Source organism: Protomyctophum bolini, assembly GCF_963924005.1.
Source record: "Protomyctophum bolini genome assembly, chromosome: 17".
NCBI classification, from domain to species: Eukaryota; Metazoa; Chordata; class Actinopteri; order Myctophiformes; family Myctophidae; genus Protomyctophum; species Protomyctophum bolini.
The window spans coordinates 40,937,056-40,960,344 of record NC_137878.1 but is presented as its reverse complement, the minus strand read 5'-3'; the positions used below and the strand labels follow the sequence as shown (position 1 = coordinate 40,960,344).

At 44.8% G+C, this 23,289-nt stretch overlaps 2 protein-coding genes across 3 annotated transcripts in view; both read left to right on the top strand.

Annotated features, from left to right (window-relative positions):
* Nucleotides 1–4,263: 4,263 nt before the first annotated feature.
* On the top strand, nt 4,264–12,376 carry LOC308331782 (uncharacterized protein; the record flags this gene model as incomplete). Its single annotated transcript, XM_080787277.1, has 4 exons — nt 4,264–4,374; nt 9,375–9,507; nt 10,804–11,028; nt 11,967–12,376. The coding sequence occupies 4 exons, from the start codon at nt 4,264–4,266 to the stop codon at nt 12,374–12,376; spliced, it is 879 nt and encodes a 292-aa protein (XP_080643403.1).
* A 5,570-nt stretch (nt 12,377–17,946) lies between these two features.
* Nucleotides 17,947–23,289, top strand: part of LOC308332367 (hyccin-like) — a 46,424-nt gene continuing 41,081 nt past the window's right edge. The window contains exon 1 of one of the 2 annotated variants that reach the window (XM_080788239.1): nt 17,947–18,183. The gene's annotated coding sequence lies outside the window, so the exon portion shown is untranslated. Of the gene's footprint in view, nt 18,188–23,289 lie in introns of both variants that reach the window. The other variant, XM_080788238.1, reaches the window with a different exon arrangement.

Here is a 23,289-nt window from a genome sequence, read left to right as displayed (position 1 = left end):
TCTCTCTCTCTCTCTCTCTCTCTCTCTCTCTCTCTCTATTCCTCTCTCTCACTCTCCTCTCTCTCTCTCTCTCTCTCTCTCTCTCTCTCCTCTCTCTTCCTCTCTCCTCCTCTCTCTCTCTCCTCTCTCTCTCTCCTCTCTTCTCTCTCCCCGCATGCATTTGGTGTTAAACGCAAACTGTGTGAAAACATAAATAATATATGAAGAAAAGGATATCAAAGTGACTACTGTATTTCTAAAAAAGATAATAATAATAATAATATCGATGTTTGACATTGCTATAATACGTGGATCTGTCTAGATTTCATGGGTTAAAGTATATTGATTGATTGATTAGATTTGAATATAATACCTATACATAATGTTCTGTACACAACAACGTCGTGTCTTTGGTTCTTCGGTGTGATTTCTAAATACTTGGATGTTTTAACGGAGGTTCTTTTTGTACTTTTTATTAATTGGGTATCAATTATTCATGCAGCAGGAATATTAGTTCAGAGTCGTTGGGAATAAATCTTTTTAATTTTATCCAGCTTTGTCCCCGCGTGTCACTGTGTCTGCTCATTCTTTACCTCTTCTATAGGGTGTCACTGTGTCTGCTCATCTTTACCCTTCTATAGGGTGTCACTGTGTCTGCTCATCTTTACCCTTCTATAGGGTGTCACTGTGTCTGCTCATCTTTACCCTTCTATAGGGTGTCACTGTGTCTGCTCATCTTTACCCTTCTATAGGGTGTCACTGTGTCTGCTCATCTTTACCCTTCTATAGGGTGTCACTGTGTCTGCTCATCTTTACCCTTCTATAGGGTGTCACTGTGTCTGCTCATCTTTACCCTTCTATAGGGTGTCACTGTGTCTGCTCATCTTTACCCTTCTATAGGTGTCACTGTGTCTGCTCATCTTTACCCTTCTATAGGGTGTCACTGTGTCTGCTCATCTTTACCCTTCTATAGGGTGTCACTGTGTCTGCTCATCTTTACCCTTCTATAGGGTGTCACTGTGTCTGCTCATCTTTACCCTTCTATAGGGTGTCACTGTGTCTGCTCATCTTTACCCTTCTATAGGGTGTCACTGTGTCTGCTCATCTTTACCCTTCTATAGGGTGTCACTGTGTCTGCTCATCTTTACCCTTCTATAGGGTGTCACTGTGTCTGCTCATCTTTACCCTTCTATAGGGTGTCACTGTGTCTGCTCATCTTTACCCTTCTATAGGGTGTCACTGTGTCTGCTCATCTTTACCCTTCTATAGGGTGTCACTGTGTCTGCTCATCTTTACCCTTCTATAGGGTGTCACTGTGTCTGCTCATTCTTTACCCCTTCTACTAGGGTGTCACTGTGTCTGCTCATCTTTACCCCTTCTATAGGGTGTCACTGTGTCTGCTCATCTTTACCCTTCTATAGGGTGTCACTGTGTCTGCTCATCTTTACCTTCTATAGGGTGTCACTGTGTCTGCTCATCTTTACCCTTCTATAGGGTGTCACTGTGTCTGCTCATCTTTACCCTTCTATAGGGTGTCACTGTGTCTGCTCATCTTTACCCTTCTATAGGGTGTCACTGTGTCTGCTCATCTTTACCCTTCTATAGGGTGTCACTGTGTCTGCTCATCTTTACCCTTCTATAGGGTGTCACTGTGTCTGCTCATCTTTACCCTTCTATAGGGTGTCACTGTGTCTGCTCATCTTTACCCTTCTATAGGGTGTCACTGTGTCTGCTCATCTTTACCCTTCTATAGGGTGTCACTGTGTCTGCTCATCTTTACCCTTCTATAGGGTGTCACTGTGTCTGCTCATCTTTACCCTTCTATAGGGTGTCACTGTGTCTGCTCATCTTTACCCTTCTATAGGGTGTCACTGTGTCTGCTCATCTTTACCCTTCTATAGGGTGTCACTGTGTCTGCTCATCTTTACCCTTCTATAGGGTGTCACTGTGTCTGCTCATCTTTACCCTTCTATAGGGTGTCACTGTGTCTGCTCATCTTTACCCTTCTATAGGGTGTCACTGTGTCTGCTCATCTTTACCCTTCTATAGGGTGTCACTGTGTCTGCTAATCTTTACCCTTCTATAGGGTGTCACTGTGTCTGCTCATCTTTACCCTTCTATAGGGTGTCACTGTGTCTGCTCATCTTTACCCTTCTATAGGGTGTCACTGTGTCTGCTAATCTTTACCCGTACTTTCTCTGTCTCGCAGTCATGTCACTGTGATGTCACTGTGATGTCACTGTGATGTCACTGTGTCTGCTAATCTTTACCCATCTATAGAGCGTCGCAGTCCCGTCCCCCCCTCGAGAGACCCGGAAAATAAATCGCCGTTCATTTTCCCCTCATAGACTTTGCAGAAAGTATTTATTTAAAGACGTTTATGCGCCGCTGGACGAAGCCAACTCTTGTCGTGACAAATCATGACAATAAACACAATGTTTTTCGGGCCAACACTTTTTGTTGTTGTTTTTCTTTCTTTTTTTTCTTCTTATTTGATCGGCCCCAAAACATTGTGTTATATATCATATAATCATTAGAAAGAAGAAAAGAAAGTCAGGAGACAACACTATTTGTTTTGTTTTTCGTCTTATAAATTATTTGATCGGCCCCAAAACATTGTGTTCATTGTCATGATTTGTCACGATCCGAGTTGTCTTTGTCCGCGGCGTAACCGTCTTTAAATAAATTATATTAGAAGTGCCGATGGGAGAATGCATTGGGGTTTCATTTCCTGGGACACTCGTTGTTCTGAAAGGGGGCGGGACTGCGACGCTCTATAACCACTGTCCTATAACCACTGTCCTATAACCACTGGCCTATAACCACTGGCCTATAACCACTGTCCTATAACCACTGTCCTATAACCACTGTCCTATAACCACTGTCCTATAACCACTGTCCTATAACCACTGTCCTATAACCACTGTCCTAATGCTCTGCACTGCAGCTGCAGAAGCTCTGCTCTATACTGTCCTCTGATGCTTTACAGTAATGAGCGCTGATGAACGCATGGCTGACCCCGCTGCATCTCTGACACACACACACGCACACGCACACGCACGCACACGCACACGCACGCACACACACACAGAGAGAGCTCACAGAGTGCTGATTCAGCACTGTGGACAGTTCCATATTAACCCATGTTTAGCCGACTGACTGACGGACTGCGCCAAATCCAGGTATGTATGTATGTATGTATGTATGTATGTATGTATGTATGTATGTGTGTGTGTATGTATGTATGTACATTTTATAAATTTCGACGTCAGGCCTAAATGGGTTAATACAAAACATACCATTAACCACTGTGCAGCCCTATATACTGTATGTACTGTACATTACGACCATTTGAAAATAGCCAATCTACAAGCGCATTGAGCTTGTACACAACTGCTATATTCAAAAGATGTTTTTAATACATTTCAAAACTTTGAAATGGGGGCATTTTCTTTCGTGTACTTTTACCGAATTCCCAACTTTCTACCTGTAACAGAGTATTTAGTATTGATATACTTTCTTGTAACAAAGTATTTAGTATTGATATACTTTCTTGTAACAGAGTATTTAGTATTGATATACTTTCTTGTAACAAAGTATTTAGTATTGATATACTTTCTTGTAACAAAGTATTTAGTATTGATATACTTTCTTGTAACAGAGTATTTATAGCATTGATACTTTTATACATTTGGTTAAAAATGTTGAGTAAAAAACTCTGTCTCCCATCATGCACTGCTGCATGCTGCCAGGACGGCGTCACCATCGACCTGGAGTTGCTCCTCCCCAAGGACGCTAAGCCCCGCCCCCAGAGCAGCCTGCCGCTCCAATACGACGTCTTCCTCTACAAGCTCGCTGGCGACGGAGACTCCGCCCCTAACCCTAACCCCTCCCACCACCCCGTCTCGCCCAAGACGCCCAAGACCCCAAAGACCCCCAAGACCCCAAAGACCCCCAAGACCCCCACCAAGGCCTCGAAAAAAGCCCCCAAGTCCCCGAATATAGCCCCCAAGTCCCCGAAGCAGCAGCAGAACCGCTCACCCAACGCGTCGCCCAGAAAGTCGTCCCCTGGGCGCCACTCGGTCAACGGGTGCTACTCCGCTCCTCGCGGCCGCCCCTCCCCCTCCCCCCGCCGCTCTGCGTCCCAGAACCGTGGCGACCCCCCCCTCCCCCTCCTCCCCCTCCACCCCCCCCCAGCTGCGGCGGCCTCGCGGGCGCCCCTCCCCAGAGGGAGGAGGGAGGAGGAGGAGGAGGAGCAGTGGTGGCGTCGTCACCGTCGTGGCCATGAACGCCTCCTCCTCCTGCGTCGTCATGCGGCCCTCCCCCTCCTCGCCCCACCTCCCCCTCCTCCCCCAGGGGGCGGGGTCGTCTCCCCCCTCCTCGCCCTCCTCCCGGGTGAGGTTCGGCCACGTCAGCACCCGCTCCCTGCCGCCGCTGTACTGAAATGAACGGTACACATTGAGTAACCTGACGCTGCCAGATGGGGGCGGTATTGGGTAACCATGTTCCCCAACACAGCTTCCATCTGGGATCTCTCAGGGAGTTGAGCTAACACCGATCTGTTCCGTACCGAACCAATCAGCGTGAGCTAAGGGGCGGGATATGTGCGAAACCGGATGTGAAGCTATACAGACACGTCAATATGATTGCCATTGATTGGTTGTGTTTGCACGCCCACACGGTGATAGACAGACGGTCCCATCCAATCATCTACCGAGTATCTTGAAAAAAAAACAGCCCCCGTCATCGAATTTGCTTCCGAGATCCCAGGTCCCAATAAGCTGTGAAACAAATTTGTGTAGCAAGCTTCTTCAAGGTTCAAGGTTATCTTTATTTGTCTCCCTTGGGAGAAATTTGTCTTGGAGACAGAGTCACAGCTGCGTACAAATAACAGACACGTTCACATAGGAAAAGGAAAAACACCATGAAACACCCGCGTACACAAAACAGAGATATAGAGCACCGAAGTCTGACGTCACTGTCAGTAGAGGGCGTCAGTCCCCAGGTTCATGTATTTGTTTAGTTGCATTGAAATCCCCATTGAGGCGATTTTAGATCGCCTCATATAACTGTGTTTGAAAAATAAACATGTCACCCCGGCCGCTTCACTCATATGGATATGAAGAATCAACTGACTGAGAGAAAACGCTAATGTTACTGCTGCTGAATTAGTTAGATTTTCGCTAGAAGCAGACTGTATCATAATATGAGTGACTGACTGTTGCAAACGAAACAGAGACACCTCCCTGACAATAACGCAGAGACAGCTTGTTTATTTTTGGACCACAACGCTGATAGTAGACGATATTAAGATCACCCCATGTTATTCTCCATAGAGAAATTACTTCCGCGAACCAGGAGGGGAATCGAGGGGATGAGCGAGTTACGTCAGGACTTCGGTGCTCTATTGCACACGTTCCCTTGATAAAGTGCAACTATAGTCATTAAAGTGCATTCGTCAATCCCTGATTGAGCATTTTAGTTGACAGATCTGGCAGCGTCAGGTTCCACATTGAGGACCCCTGAGCCATATGTTGAACCCCTCTCTCTCTCCTAGCACTGTGCCAACGTCGGTCCACATGCCGCCAATGTTTTATAATTATGTTATTAACACTTTATTTTTTATTTTTTAAAGAGACATTCATGACAGTGTGGTGAAAAATAAATGTATTACAAAGTAGTCTTATAGTTTTATTAATTGTTTATGAATATTGTCTGCTGAAAACGTTGTGTATAGTGTATGTTTCTATTATGTTTCTATAATGTTCAATAAAATAGTGAATATAGAACAATGAATGTACTGCATTGATTCATTGCCTCCTGCTATATTATGAGGTGAAGATGATGACCCTTAAGTTACCGTGGCATGGCAATGAAATATTAGAAAGAACTCTGCTGCCCTCTACTGGAAAACGTGCAAATTGCAGCATCAACCATGATTTTGTTCGAGTTGACTTGCACTGCGCAAAAAGCTTGGAATACGGATGTGTGTAACTGTGTATACTACAGGAAACTCCCGTTAAACTTTACAACAAACTCCCGAAACATCACACCTGTATATTACCGTACATGACTGTATATATGCCCTGCTAAACTTGATGTTTACGGGCCAAAATACAGTGCCCATAATTTGCCTGTTAACATTCCTGTACTCAAAACTGTTAACAGGCAATTGGGTTAGATTTTTAAAAATTAAATATGATCTTTGAAAAAAAAGAACAGCTGGCCTGGACCGGCCGTTCGGAAGTTGTCCCGAATTTCCCAATGGCCAGCACGTCTCTGGATGGATAGATCACAGGACATGTGGCCGGTGGCTCAGGGGTAGAGTGCCTGGATGGGAACCGCAAGGTTGCCAGTTCAAACCCGGGCTCCCCCAGAGTTACTGTCGAAGTGTCCTTGAGCAAGACACTGAACCCCTAATTGCTCCCGATGTGCTAGTTGGTGCCTTGCATGGTTTCCGCTGCCATCGGTGTATGAATGGGTGAATGTAATGCACAATCTATGTAAAGCGCCTTGGATAAAGGCGCTATATAAATGCACCATTTTATGTCCCTAAATGATATTTAATTTAAATATATAAAAAGCCGCTTGAGTTAAAGGTGAGTTGATTGATTGACGTAAGCTCAAACTCACAATATTTTGTTTTCAACAGTGTTGCTGTGCACAGATGTCTTTAGCATTACAAGTTAAATACAAAAAAAACCCCAAACTATTAGATTTATCCCCCTCTATTTCCCATTCCAAGTGCATTGTTGTCCTATACTGTATGTAATGCCAGCGCCTGATATTCTGAAGCCCCCTCAGGTAACATATTTAAACTATTTTCTTCTATACATAATTCTTCTATATATATTCTATGATATAATTCTATATATAATTCTGAACAACATAACATAACAGCGACACCAACAGGTAGCTCTCCTCATTGCAGTTCACCTGTCTGTCCGCCACACTCACAGGTAGTCTCTATGGTAACACTGTGTGTTTCTTCCCTCTGGACAATAAAGCACCGTGGATTGAATCACACAGGAAGAACAACCACAACACAATGAAAAGAAGGTTTTACAACACTAGTCTCATGACCGTGATGACGTCATGGTGTAGGAGGACTAGTGGAATGCGGGTCAGAATCAGAAACAATCAGAGCATGAAAACATGTCTCTCCTCTCACGGTGCTGCTGCCTCTGCTGTCGGGACAAAACCGAGGACCAGGGAGAGGTAGGCTATGTGTTCAAAGTATTCCATGTCCATTTGTAAACTATAGGCTATTTGTTTGCTTAATAATAGCGTAAGTATAGCTGCTCACTACACACCTGTTGAGTTGTTGTTGTTGTTGCTGTTGAACTTGAACTTTACCGAGGTGGACTCGATATAGCCTATAATGTGACCGCGAGTTGACTTGGGTTAATCCTCCTAATTTAAGCAATAGCGTGCAGGTGGTGCAATAGAAGACAAAAACGATTATTTTATTTGAATGGACGCAAAAGGTTATTTTGACCAATCAGTCACTTTATGGTCGAGCAGTCAGTGGAATATGGTTCACACACTTTATGGTAGAGCAGTCAGTGGAATATGGTTCACACACTTTATGGCAGAGCAGTCAGTGGAATATGGTTCACAAACTTTATGGCAGAGCAGTCAGTGGAATATGGTTCACACACTTTATGGCAGAGCAGTCAGTGGAATATGGTTCACACACTTTATGGCAGAGCAGTCAGTGGAATATGGTTCACAAACTTTATGGCAGAGCAGTCAGTGGAATATGGTTCACACACTTTATGGCAGAGCAGTCAGTGGAATATGGTTCACACACTTTATGGCAGAGCAGTCAGTGGAATATGGTTCACACACTTTATGGCAGAGCAGTCAGTGGAATATGGTTCACACACTTTATGGCAGAGCAGTCAGTGGAATATGGTTCACACACTTTATGGCAGAGCAGTCAGTGGAATATGGTTCACACACTTTATGGCAGAGCAGTCAGTGGAATATGGTTCACACACTTTATGGTAGAGCAGTCAGTGGAATATGGTTCACACACTTTATGGTAGAGCAGTCAGTGGAATATGGTTCACACACTTTATGGTAGAGCAGTCAGTGGAATATGGTTCACAAACTTTTTAAGATGTTTACGGATTCTCAACCCAAGGAGCCCCAGTTTGACATGCATTATATTATAGGCTATACCGGACCCCCCATGTAATTACATTTCTAATCTCTGACTCCGAGACCCCAGATTTAAAATAAATGTTGATCTACAATTTTGTAACTAAAGTTTTCAAATAATTCGTCCGCGGGCGCGGGGCTAATTAATGTCCCGTTGGGGGTCCTTGAGATGACACAGGTTTGGGAACCACTGGTTTGGAAGTATAGCCAGTGAAGGTATTGCGTAATAAGGCAGTGTCATGCTTATATATACTTAGCTCTGGTCCATAGCCTTCTACTGCTTCTACGGTTCTGCCCTGCGCAGTAAGGCTATGGACTTTACCTCTGGTCCATAGCCTTCTACTGCTTCTAGCATTCTGCCCTGGGCAGTACAAGGCTATGGGACTTACTTTCAGTTTTAAATCTCAAATGGAACTCAGACCAGCCTCTCCTCTTTAGCGTAAATAAAAAGAACGTTTTTGCTACTCACCAAAACAAAGGCGGGTTGTGTCAATAGAAAGACTACTTTCCTTAGTGGACGCACTCTGAGCCCCCCCCCCCCCCCCCCCACCCCCCCTCCACCACACGTATAAACGGTACTTTTTGGCCAAAAAGGGGATTTAGTTTCCACCGGGAAAAAAAATACTTTTAGTTACTCCGCTGCGCCCTCTACTGATATTGCCCAGAGAACTGCCTCACAGAGAATATTTTTCCCCCGGGGAAAGAAAATCCCTTCCTGGCCAAAAAGTACCGTTTATACGTGTGGGGGGGGGCTCAGCGTGCGTCCACTAAGGAAAGTAGTCTTTCTAATGACACAACAATGTTTTGGTGAGTAGCAAAAACGTTCTTTTTATTTACGCTAAAGAGGAGATCGAGGCTAGCATGAGTTCCATGTGTGTGAGAGTTAAAACTGAAAGTCCCACAGCCTTATACTGCGCAGGGCAGAATGCTAGAAGCAGTAGAAGGATATGGACCAGAGCTATAGCTTATGCTCTAATGTGAAGACATTGACGGTGGGATTATAAGCCTAGTATAGAACCTCAATTGGCAGAGTATTTAGCAGTCGTTGTGGAGAAATGTGGAGTCATTTGAGCGTGCGTGTGCTGCTGTGAGACGCAGTGGCGTGCACAGACAGACGTTTAGAGGGGGCAGGTGCTCAAGTGAAAAAAGGGCACCTTGTGCAGCGCGTTGGAACCGGCCGGTTGCCTTAATCGTGTGAGATTTATATAGATTTTGGTGTCATATTCCAGAGGCAGTCTCTCTTGCATCCGGACCCCTCAGGAGGAGGAGGAGGAGGAGGGGGAGGAGGAGGAGGAGGAGGAGGAGGAGGACCACAGCAACCTGAGTCAGCCAGGAGGGCGCGACCAGCAGCAACACACCCTGGTACTGTATAGTAGAGCTGAGTAACGCTCCGTTATGTCCGTCTGCCTACTGTATGAGGCATTTAGATGAGGTGCAGCTGCTGTGTAATGTGTATATATAATATATAACAGTCTGTAACAAGCAAAAACCAGCAAGTTTTATTGAAACTGTTCTTTTGAAACTGTGTTGCCTTATTGTAAACTTGCTTGCTGTGGTGGCCAGTCGTGTTCATAATATATTGTCATATTTATTGTCATGTCACTTATTGGTGTTAGTGAATCACCTGCCCATGCAGTCGTCATCAGTCACGTGATGTGACGACTGGGTTTAAAAGGGAGGTGTCACACATACTGCCAATTATCACCTGATGAAGGCCGTTCGTTCACGGCCCGAAACGTTGTGTCTTATTTAGGGTGTATTGAATAAAAAGCAAACACCTTGGAGCAAACCTGTGTGTGGACTCTCCTCTCTTCACTATATAATATATATATATATACACATATATAAATATATATTATAGAGCTCAGTCATTCTTCTCAACCTCACTCAAAGTGTGTGAATGAGTGAATGACTGTCGCAAGATTCCTTGCTCAGAGTGGGATTGTTTATTGTTTATTGTTTATAAGGATCCCCATTAACTTTTGCCTAGACAAAAGCTAGTCTTCCTGGGCTCCGACACAGACAAACATTTAACATTTAACAAAGGCAATACTTACAATTGTTTACAAACACTATAACTCAAAATAAAACATGGTAAAATAAAATATAAAATAAGAAATAAAAAACATAGGAGAAATAAAAAACAAAGAAAAACATAGCAAAAAAAAATCACTTTCAACAAATTATACATTTGAATTATTATTTTCCCGGGGTCACTGCAGTATGGTTTACATAAAGTGTTCTTGATTCTTGATTTTAAAGATGAATTTTGTATTTGTATTGGTTATACACTTTGGTAGTGCATTCCAAACCTATTACTGCTCTGTAGATAATAGAAGATTTAAGAATATTTGTTCTTGGATGTCTGTCTGGATCTCTGCCTATCCACACTTTTCCTGGGCTGTGTGTGCTCCAGTTCCTGTTGATTTCATTGGTCATCTGACCAGTTTCATTGGCTTTCATTGGATCAAATTGACAGGAACTGGAGCACACACAGCCCAGGAAAAGTGTGGATACATGTCAAGTGTCCTGAGACAACTTGTTGTGATTTGACGTGTGTGCATGTGTGCGTGCGTGTGTGTGTGTGTGTGCGTGTGCGTGTGCGTGTGCGTGTGCGTGTGTGTGTGCGTGTGTGCGTGTGTGTGTGTGCGTGTGCAGCAGACAGCCAGGCGGCGGGTCGCAGCGGCCGGCTGGTGATGCGTCTGGTGGGCGTGTCCGATCTGGACCGGCGCTTCTCGGACGTGGCGGAGACGTTCAACGAGCAGCGGGAGCGCTACGAGGCCATGCGGCGACACATCGTCAACCTGCGCCAGCTCTACGGCTGTCACCGCGACGACACGCTGGCGCTCAGCGAGTGCCTCAGGAACATCACCGAGGAGCACCGTGAGACGCACGCACACACGGTCGCACGCACGCACAAACACACACACAAACTTCTTCCTTTAAAGGAGAATTCCATGCTAGAATGCTTTCTTATCTTTCTTACCTTTCTTTGTGGTTGTTACGTCCCCACCAAAGAGGTCCAGGTGTTATTTTTGTGCAAAAACTCCTTATTGGCTGTTTCCCCTACCATAAGCCCTCAATGAATTGCATTGCATTGAATGGGAATTGAATGGGGCTATGGGGCGTTATGCTAGTTCGCTTATTTCCATCGAAAGAAGTAGTAAAGTGTTGCCGCTTGGGATATTATTTACATTATGAAGAGAGGATATATACAAAGAAATTATAATTTTCTGCGTTCCCCTCCAGAGAGCAGTCACCGGGTGACGTAACCTTTCCCTCCCTCTGCGTTCCCCTCCAGAGAGCAGTCACCGGGTGACGTAACCTTTCCCTCCCTCTGCGTTCCCCTCCAGAGAGCAGTCACCGGGTGACGTAACCTTTCCCTCCCTCTGCGTTCCCCTCCAGAGAGCAGTCACCGGGTGACGTAACCTTTCCCTCCCTCTGCGTTCCCCTCCAGAGAGCAGTCACCGGGTGACGTAACCTTCCCCTCCCTCTGCGTTCCCCTCCAGAGAGCAGTCACCGGGTGACGTAACCTTTCCCTCCCTCTGCGTTCCCCTCCAGAGAGCAGTCACCGGGTGACGTAACCTTCCCCTCCCTCTGCGTTCCCCTCCAGAGAGCAGTCACCGGGTGACGTAACCTTTCCCTCCCTCTGCGTTCCCCTCCAGAGAGCAGTCACCGGGTGACGTAACCTTTCCCTCCCTCTGCGTTCCCCTCCAGAGAGCAGTCACCGGGTGACGTAACCTTTCCCTCCCTCTGCGTTCCCCTCCAGAGAGCAGTCACCGGGTGACGTAACCTTTCCCTCCCTCTGCGTTCCCCTCCAGAGAGCAGTCACCGGGTGACGCTGCAGCTGAAGGGCTACGACTTCTCCCTCGACGTGGTCCCGCTGGCGTCCGCGGCGTCCGAGGAGGGGGCGGAGCCGCAGCAGCGCCTGCCCCACCTCCTGAAGCTGGCCCAGGACGAGGTCCGCGGCGCCTCCCGCGACGCCAAGATGGCCGTCTCGGCGGGCACCAAGCTCCAGGAGCTGGTGGGCTGGCTGCTGCGCGGTGAGGAGCGCGCGGCGGCGGCGGTCCGCGAGGCGGCGCCCACCCACCAGGAGCGGCGCCGGCTGGAGGGGAACCTGGCCGAGAGCCTCCGGGAGGCCCGGAGGGCCCGCGAGACGGCATTGGGGTACAAGCAGGGTGCCGCGGACGTGCTCACCGAGGTCGCTCACATCACCGGAGCCAGTCTGTAGTCGGTCTGTAGTCGGTCTGTAGTCAGTCTGTTTTCTTTTTTTTGTTTTTATTTTATCCCACGATTTTTGTAACCCATTTTTCACCCCTGTGTCAATCATCTAATGTGATCCTGGGCTCTACACACCCTCCGCCAACCTGGGGAGAGCAACGGACTTGAACTCATGCTTCCTTCATGCCTGAGTGTCCAAGTTGCTCCTTTACAACCTGACAGGGGGGAGTTTCCCTGGTTGGACGTCGTAGCACCTGGAAGGAACACGTTATTCCAACCAGTTCCTTTCCCCTCCATCAGGCGCCCCAGCTGGCCATTTCATGTAATGTGTGGGTGATATACACTCCCTCTGCCAACCTGGGGAGAGCAACGGACTGACCTCATGCTTCTTTCAGTGAGGAATGACACCACACCCCTCAGTTCAATGTGGCACAGGGTCTCAATTTGTGGGACGCCTGAAAACCTCGTTTTTTTGTAGGCCTCAAGATCAGATGGATCAGGGTTGGGCAACTTTGACGATGGAGAGGAGCCACTATATTTCCACACTCACTCCCTATAGGGCCGTATATTACTGTCGTAGCAAAAATAGCCGATCTACAATTTTTATGTAATTTCAAATGCCTTTAATTATACGTGTGTTGAAGCATTGAGCTATACTAATTTAGACTGAAGTAATTAAAGCAGGTCATGTTTGCAATGTTGTGGAATTGGCCTGAGGGCCACATTAAATGAAGGTGGGGGCCGCATGTGGCCCCCGGGCCGCCAGTTGCCCACCCCTGAGATGGATTATAGTTAGTTATAATCACCAATGTATGTTTGTTTTGTGTTTTTTACACAACACAATAGGTAGGCCTAGTTAAACAACTAGTCAACTAGTAAAACTCACCAGAAGTGAACGTCTTAACCCATTCTGACCGGGCACCCATTTTGGTGTTAGCATCATGTTATGCTTTAGCTATTGAAAAATAGCAGATCTACAAGCTCACATACGAGCTTGTAGGTCTGCTATTTTTGAAAAATTCGAAGAACGACTGACATTTTTAGAATCTGATCTCAGGTCAGAATGGGTTAATCAGACCAGTGTGTGTCCCGTGGAAACCTCGTATGAATCTGATCTCAGGTCAGAATGGGTTAAACAATAGTGAACTAGTAAAACTCACCAGAAGTGAACGTCTTAACATGATGGGTGTTGTGATGCTGCCCGGTGACTGAACGGACACTTGCTTATTTATTATTATCATTAATTATAGCTTAAGAACTTTCCTCACAAAATAGTTGCACTACCACAGTAACGATGATGTAATTGTGTTGTTGAAAGTTTTTTCTATCAAACTATGTATCAAACTGTACATAAGTGCACACACACACACACACACAGACACAGACACAGACACATTTAGAGACGTACACATATACACTTCTACGTATATAGCCAAAAACAAATTATTGTTGCCTTTTGTATTTTTATATAATTTTTATCCCACGATTTTCTAACCCATTTTTCACCCCTGTGTCAAATATCTAATGTGATCCTGGGCTCTACACACCCTCCGCCAACCTGGGGAGAGCAACGGACTTGAACTCATGCTTCCTTCATGCCTGAGTGTCCAAGTTGCTCCTTTACACCTGACAGGGGGGAGTTTCCCTGGTTGGACGTATAGCGCGTGGAAGGAACACGTTATTCCAACCAGTTCCTTTCCCCTCCATCAGGCGCCCCGGCTGGCGCAGTTTGGAGACCAGGATTACTGCATGTTTTTGTGAGGGGACACGGAGAGAACATGCAAACTCTACACAGAAAGGCCCTTTCGCCAACCCCGCCTCGGGTATGGGCACTGAATACGTGGAGGGGAGGACACGCCCACAGCACCCACAGCGTCCCAGGAGGGAATCGAACCCAGGACCTTCTAGCTGTGAGTCGACAGCACTATACCGACTGTGGGAATCGAACCTAGGACCTTCTAGCTGTGAGGCGACTTGCCTTTGTATGAGAGGCTACAATAAGCACTATAGCTAATATAGTCCTATACTTTTATCAACAGATTTATTAACGGATGAATGAGCTGTTTACTTTTGGAGACACGATAGTTTTGGTATCTTTTAGTAAATTATTGTATTTTATAAATGTACATTTAAGGGTGAAACCGTTAATCAGTAATCGATTAAAAATGTGGTTTCTTCATGTTGATTTGTTTAAAATAAACATCATTAAAAAAAAGCTTCTCAATGATATTAAAAAATATATTGATAGAATAACACATTATTATATTTTCAGCCTTACGACAGTGACGAGTTGAACAATAATTTGAACCAAAACACTACAGTATGCGCCAGTGTTGATTTCCTCGACTAAAACTAAGATGAAAAATGTCCGTCAACTATACCTTTTTTCACTGACAAAAACTAAATGAAAACTAAGCTATGATGACTAAAACTAAGACTAAATAATTAGTGACAATTTCGTCAACAAATAAAAAGTAGACTAAAATGTTAGGAAGGGACTATAGTGGACAAAGAGATTCAGTATATGTAGTTTTACACGAAATACAAGCTCACAACGCGTCGCAGCGCAACGCGTTGTGAGCTTGTAGATCGGCTATTTTCGGTGTGTAAAAACAGTCATTACGACGGCATCAAGGCCCGCCAAAATACATTTTAGTCGACTAAATCCAACTGTAGATTTAGTCGACTAAAATCTTATATATATGTAGTCGACTAAAACTAGACTAACACTAAAACATTCCAGGTGACTAAAATATTACTGAAACTAAATGAAAACTATTGAGTTTTGCACGTAAAACTTTTGAAAACCGCCAGTACTAGTTGGACTCCTATAATAATGCCATAGTGTCGTCATAATTAATTGCTATACATATTGTGAAGAAAACCTGGAAATTGGCATACAGTAAACTGGACCTTACTATGATCAAAATGAGAACATCATATAATTATAATGTTGTGTAAAAGTGAAAATCATTTGCCACAGACAGACATGACCTGATGACCATCGAAGTCCTATCTGTCACATATTGGTGACCCCATAGGACGCCACTAGAGGGCGGTGCATCCTCACATTCTCAGGTCCTCATATTCAATACTACCGTAGTCCAAACGCTTTATTCAATTATTCCATCCTTATAACTTTAATGATCCCCCCCACCCCACATTTCACACTGGTTTTAATTGCTTCTTACACGTGTGTCATCTTAATATGAGCCATTATGACTCCATCATCAAGTCTCATAATTTATGAGACTTAATGAAGGAGACTGGCTTTTATGGTTTGACATTTAGAGTGGTCTCCATGCAGGGGTCAGCTGTGACTGGCCTGGAATATTGACTCTCTCTCTCTCTCTCTCTCTCTCTCTCTCTCTGTCTCTCTCTCTCTCTCTCTCTCTCTCTCTCTCTGACGTGCACACATAGACATCAAAGGGGGCCTTCAGCCCCTGCCCTTCTACCCGTCTGCAAAACAACTGCTCTCTCCAGACCACAAATGCAGCATTTATTTATTTACTACATGGTGAAAGGAATGCTATAATGCAACACTCCTTTCCATGCAGCCAGCATTCAGGAGAAGTGCTTCATGTTTTCCTCTGAAGTCTCCATACATCCAGACCATACATCTCCAATATAGCTAAAGAGTGCTGGGCTGACGTCACAATGCTGTTCCAGACATCTGCATAATTATATAGACTCCATATTTGGGCATTACCGGCAAAGAACTCCATATATGGGCATACAATCGTTCCAAGTATAGGCCAGTGCCCAACTGGCACTGCTCATATATAATAGGAGCAGATTTAATAAGACAACCTAAATATTTGCTTTTGTAAGCTACAGGTCTGTCATGCTCATTGCTGAAGCAGAATATAGCAGAGAATCATGCAGTTTGTCAGATACAGCTATAAGCCTGGGATCAAGACGAGATGGTGAAACCAGAACTTAATCAGTTTGTCAGATACAGCTAAGCCTGGGATCAAGGCGAGATGGTGAAACCAGAACTTAATCAGTTTGTCAGATACAGCTAAGCCTGGGATCAAGGCGAGATGGTGAAACCAGAACTTAATCAGTTTGTCAGATACAGCTAAGCCTGGGATCAAGACGAGATGGTGAAACCAGAACTTAATCAGTTTGTCAGATACAGCTAAGCCTTAGATCAAGGCGAGATGGTGAAACCAGAACTTAATCAGTTTGTCAGATACAGCTAAGCCTGGGATCAAGACGAGATGGTGAAACCAGAACTTAATCAGTTTGTCAGATACAGCTAAGAGCTAAGCCTTAGATCAAGGCGAGATGGTGAAACCAGAACTTAATCAGTTTGTCAGACACAGCTAAGCCTTAGATCAAGGCGAGATGGTGAAACCAGAACTTAATCAGTTTGTCAGATACAGCTAAGCCTTAGATCAAGACGAGATGGTGAAAGCAAAAGTCAGACTCGATAAAATACGTCTATACGATAGACAGTCTTGATCCAAGGCTATCAAACAGCACCTGGATCTGTCTGCCGCGTTTGATGAGGTTTTTCTCTGCTATGTTGTCTCTGTAGATTGTCTCTGTATAATATAGGCTATATGTTGATATGCATTTAGAAGTAGAGAGCATTCTATCTTGACCACTATACTGTGTATAAATATATCTCACAATCTATCTTTGCTATACTGTAAGGTACTGTCAGACTATTAGTCCATTTTCTGTTTTTCAATTAATGTTGGCGCAAAATAAATCTTAAATAAATAAATAATAATCTAAAAATACATATCAAAATGACTATTTGTCCATTTGCTGAAAAGAAAACACTGCAAATAATTAAATAAAAATAAAAATGAAAAATAAAATAAGTATGAAAAGCCGGGGCTTTTAATTAACAAATCTTTATAACAGTCGTGACATAGTAGCCTACAAATACAATACAATACAATACAAATTATACAACACCTATAGACAACAATGTTATTAATACAATATCAGAGCCCGGTGGAATTACTAAACGGAAAACATTAGTGAACACAAAATGACAGTTCTGGCAGCTTTCTTATTTTTTAAAAAGTTATGAATACATTGTTTTAATGTAGCCTATACTGTCTGCCTAAACACAATGAAAGAAGGTTTGGAACTTGAAGCACTACATTTTGGATTTATTTACGTGTATATGAAATCAAAATGTACCTAGAATAATAATTGTCAAATCAAATTAATTAATAATAATTTTAGGCTACTATAGTTCATTTATTTTCCACCGGGTTCTGTGAGGTTTATTTAACCACCAACGGCCGCCTGCCTGTCTGTCAAAGAGCAAAGCAAAGTGACAGCGACAACCAACCGTGATGGTCGCAAAAACCCCTCCCTCCCCTCGCGCGCTCTCTCTCTCTCCGATTGGCACGACGTCAGCGGGGGGGCGCGGCGCTCTGGTCGCGTCCCCGTCCGCCCATTGGCCGAGGACGGCTGCCACTCCAGCTCCGCGGCGGCGCGTGCGGCGGTGGTGAGGCCGGGGGGGGGGCGGGGCCTGGACTTCCTCCTCCACCTCCTCCTCCTCGAGCTCAAGATAGTCTGAGTGGTGAAAGTATAGCAGACGAGAGAGAGAGATAGAGAGAGATAGAGAACCAGCGAAGATGGAAGGTTCTCTGCTGTTGTTGAATAATTGAGCGGTGTTTTATGGAGTAAAGGAAATCGATCGCGTTTTGTTTTTTGGACCCCCGGAGGACCCCCGGAGCCCGGAGGACCCGGACAGGAGGACTGTCGAGACGAGATCAGACTCCCGGCCGGACCGGCAGCCGAGCCCCGGCGGCGACGCCACCGGATTCATGGAGAGATAGAATGCGAGTGAGTGGAAAAAAAATAAAAAATAACACACAACAACCAACCAAAAAACACCCCCACTTTTATAGTGAGTTGCCTTTGGGACGCTAGCGGTGTAGTTAGCCACCGGCTAGCTACATTCCGTACAAGCAATCACATTGACTACTATAAACTATTGATTGATTGAAGTATTTGTTGACAGTTAAATTGTTGCAGGATTACAGTATTATACATTTCAAACACAAACTCAATACAAAGACTGTTAACTGTTGTTAACAGTTCTTACTGTAAACAAGACCCTCTTGTTTACAAGAGGGTCTGCACCTTTGTTGTTCAAATTCATCAAAACATTTAGAGACGTACTACAAATAAGACACTTCTATGTAGCCAAACAAACAACAGAAAAGGAATTCATCATGAAGGAGGTAAAAAGGGAAAATAAACAACAAAACAAAACAAAATATACAACTAGGGCAGTGGTCCCTCATGTCATTGTCAAGGTGCCCCAAATTGACACCACCTACCCCCCCATTTGAAAAGATAACATGCCAGCTATAGGCTAGGGGGACCCAGTGATTCTCAACCCGTTTAATTTCAAGGACCCCCTATTATAGTTTGACATGCATTTTTTAGTCTACAACATTTTAACGTAATTTCTATCTCTGGTGGGTGGACTGGACCCCTCAATGTATATATTGTAAAAGCTATGTTAATTTAACTCTGAGATCGAGTGTACCAAATGGACCCGTTGTGGTGGGGTCCGATTGGTTCCATTTGTACTAGTGTGTACACTCGAGTTACAGACAGACCCACAGGGGGACATTTTGGTTCCAAACTATCACTTAGCTGCAGGGAACTCCCTCCTGGGAAACACTGCTGACTGTAGAAGCAATCACATTGACACTGTGGACTGATATTGAGCTATTATACGCTGTGTGTGTGTGTGTGTGTGTGTGTGTTAGCAGGCTGTGCTAGTATCATCATTGTGTCGTGTGTGTGTGTGTGTGTGTGTGTGTGTGTGTGTGTGTGTGTGTGTGTGTGTGTGTGCTAGCGGTGACCGTGCGCGTCCATCCATTCCAAAGCTAGGGGGGGGATTATGGTGGTGGTGTCGGTTTGAAGTTAAGTAAACAAATCCAGATCAAGCTAGTGTTGTTGTTGTTGTTGTTGTTCGACCATTATTACTACTAGAGAGTTGAAAGTCGTGCCTGTGGGTTTATTATAGTTTAAGTTTGACATCTGTCACTGTCAAACTGTCACCGTCTGTCTGAGAGAGAGGAGACTGGGTTTGGTTTGGTTTGGTTTGTTTTGCTGCCCGTGTTGGGGCAAGAGAATGATGGTCTTTGACGGGAGTTCCATCCCATGCAGGTGGTGGTCCCACCCTATAGCCCTAGAGAATGTCTCCTGGTGTTACATATACAGTTTGTACAGTAGGAGACATATAGAACACCCTGGTTAAAGGAGAATTCCGTGCTAGCATGCTTTCTTATCTTTCTTACCTGTCTTTGTAGTCGTTACGTCCCCACCAAAGAGGTCCAGGTGTTTTTTTTGGTGCAAAAACTCCTTAGTGGCTATTTTCCCTATACCGTAAGCCCTCAATGAATTGCATTGCATTGAATGGGAATTCTGAATGGGAATTGTCTGTAATAGCCGACCTACAAGCTCGTATAGCACAAATGGGTCTGAGAGGCTAAATGTCATCAAATGGTGGTTCCGTGGCTCAAATGGGTCTGAGAGGCTAAATGTCGTCAAATGGTGGTTCCGTGGCTCAAATGGGTCTGAGAGGCTAAATGTCATCAGATGGTGGTTCCGTGGCTCAAATGGGTCTGAGAGGCTAAATGTCGTCAAACGGTGGTTCCGTGGCTCAAATGGGTCTGAGAGGCTAAATGTCGTCAAACGGTGGTTCCGTGGCTCAAATGGGTCTGAGAGGCTAAATGTCGTCAAACGGTGGTTCCGTGGCTCAAATGGGTCTGAGAGGCTAAATGTCATCAGATGGTGGTTCCGTGGCTCAAATGGGTCTGAGAGGCTAAATGTCATCAAACGGTGGTTCCGTGGCTCAAATGGGTCTGAGAGGCTAAATGTCATCAAACGGTGGTTCCGTGGCTCAAATGGGTCTGAGAGGCTAAATGTCATCAGATGGTGGTTCCGTGGCTCAAATGGGTCTGAGAGGCTAAATGTCATCAAACGGTGGTTCCGTGGCTCAAATGGGTCTGAGAGGCTAAATGTCGTCAAATGGTGGTTCCGTGGCTCAAATGGGTCTGAGAGGCTAAATGTCATCAGACGGTGGTTCCGTGGCTCAAATGGGTCTGAGAGGCTAAATGTCATCAGACGGTGGTTCCGTGGCTCAAATGGGTCTGAGAGGCTAAATGTCATCAGATGGTGGTTCCGTGGCTCAAATGGGTCTGAGAGGCTAAATGTCATCAGACGGTGGTTCCGTGGCTCAAATGCCCGATAGATAATGGGCCTTGATATCGGTCCAGATCGTGGATTTCACAATATCACGCCAGACTTCCCGGTCCTTCATTCGCCACCCCCAGTTCCTGCTTTACTGATGCCTGTGTCCCTATAGCGATGACATCATGTGTCCCTATAGCGATGACATCATGTGTCCCTATAGCGATGACATCATGTGTCCCTATAGCGATGACATCATGTGTCCCCTATAGCGATGACATCATGTGTCCCTATAGCGATGACATCATGTGTCCCTATAGCGATGACATCATGTGTCCCTACTAGCGATGACATCATGTGTCCCTATAGCGATGACATCATGTGTCCCCTATAGCGATGACATCATGTGTCCCTATAGCGATGACATCATGTGTCCCTATAGCGATGACATCATGTGTCCCTATATAGCGATGACATCAGAGGGAAGGACAGTTTTCTACCTCTGGTCTGCTTCGAGGCAGAGACTCCATGAGAAGAAGGGAAGATTTATTATAACCTAAACCTCATGGTCAGCTCTGTAGCAGTGGCCGGCAAACTGTGTTCTTCTGGATCAGACTAGTGAAGAAACACGAGGAAACACTGCACTTGTATAGTGTCACCAAGCTTGATCAGAAAGGAAAGGAAGGGGGGGGGGCACACACAGGGACATATTAATTTTGGTTATGTGCAACTGTAACTGTAAACGCATGTTTCCTCATGCAAAGAGAGAGAGAGAGAGAGAGAGAGACTGGTTTGCTGTGACAAGAGAATGATGACATTGTGTCACCACAACTGCTATAGAAACGGAAGGGCGGGACCACACACACACACACGGCAGAAATGTATTAAGATCACAGTCCAACTCCTGGAGTCTCTCTCTCTCTCTCTCTCTCTCTCTCTCTCTCTCGTCTGCTGGCTATTGTGTGTGATCTTTCAGGCATACTTGATAAGGTGTGTGTGTGTGTGTTTGTGTGTGTCTGTGTCTGTGTCTGTGTCTGTGTCTGTGTCTGTGTGTGTGTGTGTGTGTGTGTGTGTGTGTGTGTGTGTGTCTGTGTGTGTGTGTGTGTGTCGGTGTGTGTGTGTGTGTGTGTGTCTGTGTGTGTGTGTGTGTGTCGGTGTGTGTGTGTGTGTGTGTGTGTGTGTGTCTGTGTCTGTGTGTGTGTGTGTGTCCTTGATATATTGAATACATTATAGGACTACAATGGAAACAAGCCTTTTTTGCGTTATCATTTTTAGCATCATTCTTGTAATCTAATCGTACCACTGTACTATTCGCAAACTGTTGACAGTGTGTCAGTGCGTGTGTGTGTGCGTGCCACATGCGTGTGACGGTGTGTAGATTAGAAGGTTGCGTGTGCGTGTGCGTGTGCGTGCGACATGCGTGTGACGGTGTGTAGATTAGAAGGTTGCGTGTGCGTGTGCAGGCCTGTTTTTCCATGCCGTGCTACTGCTGGTATTTGGTAAAGCATTGTTAAGATTCTTGTAATAAACGATCATGTGATCGTATGTTGGCTTTCCTCTTTTAACCCATTCTGACCTGAGATCAGATTCTAAAACATGTCTTGTATACATCCTGACAGTTTTCCATTCTGACCTGAGATCAGATTCTAAAAAAATGTCTTCTACATCCTGACAGTTTTCCATTCTGACCTGAGATCAGATTAAAAAAAAAAAAAATCTTCTATGTCAGTCGTTCTTCGATTTTTCAAAAATAGCAGATCTACAAGCTCGTAGCGCGCCACCGAGTGGCGAGCTACGAGCTTGTAGATCTCCTATTTTTAAATAGCTGAAGCATAACGTAATGCTAACACAAAAACGCCACGAGTTTCCTCTGATGGACTCTCTCTCTCACACACACACACACACACACACACACACACACACACACACACACACACACACACACACACACACACCCACACCCAGCTGGCTTTTACCAGTGCTGCCGGTGCTTTCATGCAAAGGTGGAAGAGCATGTTGACTTTAAAGGAGAATTCCAGACTAGAAGGCTTTCTTACCTTTCTTTGTAGTTGTTACGTCCCCACCAAAGACGTCCAGGTGTTATTTTGTGCAAAAGCTCCTTATTGGCTGTTTCCCCTACCATAAGCCCTAAATGAATTGCATTGAATTGAATGGGATGTATGGGGTGTTGTGCTAATTCGCTTATTTCCATCGGAATAAGTATTAAAGTGTGCCACTTGGGCTATTATTTACATTATGAAGAGAGGATATATACAAAAAATATATAATTTTGAGCGATGGAAATAAGCGAATTAGCATAACACCCCATAGCCCCATTCAATTCCCATTCAATGCAATTCATTTAGGGCTTATGGTAGGGGAAACAGCCAATAAGGAGCTTTTACACAAAATAACACCTGGACCTCTTTGATGGGGACGTAACAACTACAAAGACAGGTAAGAAAGCCTTTTAGTATGGAATTCTCCTTTAACAACTCTTCTCCACAGAAACACAAGGTTCATGTTATAACTATTATAACATTTCTGCTCTACGAAGAGCTTGAATTATCCTCTTGTCTTTCTATCTGCAAAGTGTTGTTTCATATTCAGTGTTGTTTTTGGCAGCTATAATTTAGATTTTTAGTTTTAGTCACATTTTAGTCACCTGGAATGTTTTAGTGTCAGTCTAGTTTTCGTCGACTACATATCATAAGATTTTAGTCGACTAATACACAGTTG